Here is a 3,819-nt window from a genome sequence, read left to right as displayed (position 1 = left end):
GGGACCTATGTTCAATTGATATGTGACTGCTGTATTGTTGGTTGATTGTTTACCTTATAGATTTTTGTACTTATTGGTGTTTTTGTTTCCTTTGTTATGCAGGACGAATGTGAGTGTCCTCCTTGGCTTACAGAATATATGGCTGTAAATCCTCAACCATATTTTGCCAAAATCGGTCTTGATGGATGAACAGGAACCAAAGTTCAAGTATAGTGAGACTGCAATATCTTCTTTACAGGTTTTTATACTTATAAATTTGTTTGTTTTCTACCTTCTCCATTTGTCTTTCACTTGTTTGGTTTTCAGTTTATCGCTTTTCAAATCTTTGATTAGTGTCGTATTAACAAGACCACCTAGCAATATTTCAGAAATATATCCCAATTTCAGTTGTATGTGTTCATTTATAGAGATTACTATGTTGCTGGGAGATTTTAACTTGATGCGTTGTCTTTATATTTGGTGTTAGACTTCTAAAGAGTACCTGGAGAAGATGGGGAGAAGTGGAAAACAACCTGAAGGGGAGCTACTGTTTCAAGATCCTGGGCGCGCCAGGCAAATCATGTCCCTTTCAATAATGTAAATCTCACTCTAGAAAATCATCTTTTTACCCTGTTTTTCTTTTCTAAATTCTTTTGGTTTTGAATTGCTTAATTGGGTTCCATGATAACACACTATAGAAAAGCTCTTCTTATAGGTCTTTAGTACCTAACACACTATAATTTGAGTGATTTTCATAGAAAATGCTTAAAGAGATCAAAATTTCATAAATGCGTCACTTTTTGACTAAATTTTCTACCTACCGTCCATGTAAACATCTATAAATATGAATTAATTTTTTCCTGGTTCACAATAAAACCGCTTATTGAATTAGTGGTTTATATAGCAGTTCATTAAATTATAAACCGCTGATTCAATCAGTGGTTTCACACTTTTTAATTATGAAAAATCATGGATTATTTAGCTGACGTGGACGTTATGTAGGGAATTTAGTTAAAAAGCAGCATAATTGTGGAATTGTGGTTTGTTTAAGTAATTTTCATGGTAATTGCTCCTATATTTTCACAAATTGCCCTTAAAATAAGTGAAAATTGTAATTTGGCTCGACTTTTGGAAGTTACTTTTTAGAAGTTACCTCAGTAACCTTACACATTGACAAAGATTAGTCAACTAGAGCATAAAATTCGATTATTGCCAACTAAGGATGATTTATTGATTTGCTTCTACATCGTGTGATGTTTAGCAGCAATACACTATAGATACTAATAGCTTGTGACCAATCTCTCTTGGAGTTCCAGTGAGTGTTGGCTATTGTATGGCAGATCTTTGTGCTTGTGCACGACGATATTCACTAAGAACCCATATGGGGAAAGTACACCTGTATGATGAAAATTCGGTTATGCAGTTCTTCATGAATACTCCAGTGGTTTCCTGTATAAAGTTACCATAGCTGTTAGATTTCATGGATAAGAAGTAAAACTGTGTACTGTGACTAAGTTAAATGAGAGTCTCGGTTTGTAACTTTAAATTCATGTTGCCAAGGAAAATTCTTGTATAGAGACTATAGAGGAACAGTCTACTTACTCTTACCAAGAAGAATAGCCTTAGTCCTTGGATAAAAGAAGTTTCTCCTTGGAACAATTTTTACATTATTATATTGATAAGTGATACTCTTTCTGTCCCTAGATAGTATCATTTACTACAATTTTGTGTTTTTAAAAGTCCCATTTTTTATCAGTATCAACTTTTTTATTCACCTTCAAATAACTGAACATCACTTTTTGTTTTAGTTTGCAATTAATCAACTTAACCGCATATCATTTTTTAAAATTACTCTTGAGTAAATGAGACTTTTATTTAGGAATGGATGACTTACACACCATCTCAAGATATAATATCCCGTTTTAATTTTTTTTTTTTAAAAAAAAATTATTGAATTAGATGTTTTGTCCAAAATAAAATCGCTGAATTAGAGGGTTTGTCTAAGGTAACTAATTGAATTAACTGTTCATTGAATAACATCGCTAATTGAATTAGCGGTTTATTGAATAAAGTCGATAATTGAATTAACTTTTATTTTTTATTCTTTTATTTTTATTTTTATTTTTATTTTTTACCATGGACAAAACTGCTATTCATTTAGCGGTTTACCTTTGTTGATTTCTTAAAAAAAAAAAACAAAGCATATTTTTGCTTATAGTAAACCAGTAATTTTATTAAACTAAAATCTGCTTAATCAGCACTTTACTTTTGCTAACTATTGATTGATTTGGTGGTTTTATGATTCTTTTTATTTATAAAAGAGTCCACTTAAAGGTGCATAATCATGGAACTTTGATATCGTCCGACTTTTTTTAATGAATTTGAAAATTGTTCCTTCATATAATAATACCTTATCTCTTGTTGTATTTTATTTCCTTTATGACAATCTTTTATTCATTAATAATCATCTCCTACCTCACCTCTTGGGGTCCTATTATACTTAATACAGTATATCTTTTGCTCTCTATCCTTTCCTAGAAGTAGGAAGTACCCACTAGCCCACTAGGTTGAGTACTCAAGAATCGGAGGTAATATTATTGAATATCAAAACTGATTTATTTTTAGAAGAAAACCTTGCAATTACCTGTGGTGGGAAGTCTCCATTTTCCAACTGTGAGTTGATTACCAACCTCATCCCTCGGTCTACGGGGTCGGGATCTACTTCCCACTGTTACATTGAGAACCATTTGGGTTAACCATAGTTTTAAGCTTGCTCGCATTTTTTAAGGTGCAATAGGAAATGTAGGATAGAATACAGTTATACGCAGTAACGCACCTGCCCTGCTCTAATGAGAGTTAACAATGCCCATGAAGTTTGCACCAGATTTGACTTGTTCCCTTTTAGGTTTGTATAAACCTGTTCCACAATCCCAAACCAAGGATTGATGCACAAATCTAAACTTTTAGAGAAAACTCAGACTGATGTTATTTCACTACAAGAGACGCGGCTTTTACCACCACAGGGGAGGGAGAGAGGGGAGTGGACTAGAGTACCTCTTTGGAGCTTGAGAGGTAGCTTTCGCCCCACCCGCCATTAGGCAATTGCTTTGAGAGTATAAACTCACATGCCTTTCGCACAGCCTGACTATTATGGTAGTTTTTATTACACCTTAGTAGTGCCTCCACTGCAAACCATGTTCCATAGGTAAAACAAATTCCCCAAAAACCATACCTATCCCCACAAAAACAAACCCAAAAGAAATCACTTTCAATTCCACAAGTGTATTTTCTCTCTTACGAAAATCACATTTCTTTTAAAAATCAGCATATTTACCAAGAACCATCAGGGTTTTGAGCCCTTTCAATGTATTGTATTCCTCTAGAGATGGAGTCTTCTATTTCTTTGGTCCTGTGATCTGGGTATTGCTCCTTGAAGAGTGTAAAAGCTTGTATTACTGAGGAAGTGCACTCAACATGCCTATAATAACAGTAAAAATCAAGAGTATATTCGTTAAATTAGAAGAGTTAAGTTCTGTTTGTTATTTTCTTAACCCTACAAGACTACAACTGATCGTCTTGGCCCGGTCTATGATCATCTCTAGTTAACTTCCATAGTATTAGGGGATTTCTTTTTTCTCTGAATGAACTACGATAGTATTAGTTGATAACGATGGATTATGGAGTATGAAAAAATTTAGCCTATAGAAGCTTACTCTCTTTCGATTAGAACATCATCGAAGAGCTCTGTTGGATTGAATTTCTAAGATTAATCTAAAGTTAAAACTTGATTATTAATTTTCGCAAAATAAGATAAAATTCAATTACATGTACATAAAACAT

General features: G+C 33.3%; 1 protein-coding gene across 1 annotated transcript; it reads right to left on the bottom strand.

Annotated features, from left to right (window-relative positions):
* Positions 1 to 470: 470 nt before the first annotated feature.
* Positions 471 to 3,819, bottom strand: LOC110683879 (lupeol synthase-like). The gene is made up of 6 exons (XM_021860286.1): positions 3,805 to 3,819; positions 3,693 to 3,739; positions 3,314 to 3,457; positions 3,034 to 3,211; positions 2,816 to 2,896; positions 471 to 2,707 (listed from the first exon to the last, which is right to left on the bottom strand). The coding sequence occupies exons 1-6, from the start codon at positions 3,817 to 3,819 to the stop codon at positions 2,555 to 2,557; spliced, it is 618 nt and encodes a 205-aa protein (XP_021715978.1). The 3' UTR covers positions 471 to 2,554.

Source organism: Chenopodium quinoa, unplaced genomic scaffold (genome assembly GCF_001683475.1).
Source record: "Chenopodium quinoa cultivar QQ74 unplaced genomic scaffold, ASM168347v1, whole genome shotgun sequence".
NCBI classification, from domain to species: domain Eukaryota; kingdom Viridiplantae; phylum Streptophyta; class Magnoliopsida; order Caryophyllales; family Amaranthaceae; genus Chenopodium; species Chenopodium quinoa.
This window is presented reverse-complemented; position numbering and strand designations above follow the sequence as displayed.

Excerpts from the sequence above, each read along its gene's own strand:
- LOC110683879 (XM_021860286.1), bottom strand. Across the intron at positions 3,212-3,313 it reads CAAAACCCTGATGGTTCTTG|GTATGGTTTTTGGGGAATTT; the intron begins GTAAATATGCTG and ends TTGTGGGGATAG. Across the intron at positions 2,708-2,815 it reads CTCTCATTAGAGCAGGGCAG|TGGGAAGTAGATCCCGACCC; the intron begins GTGCGTTACTGC and ends TCAATGTAACAG.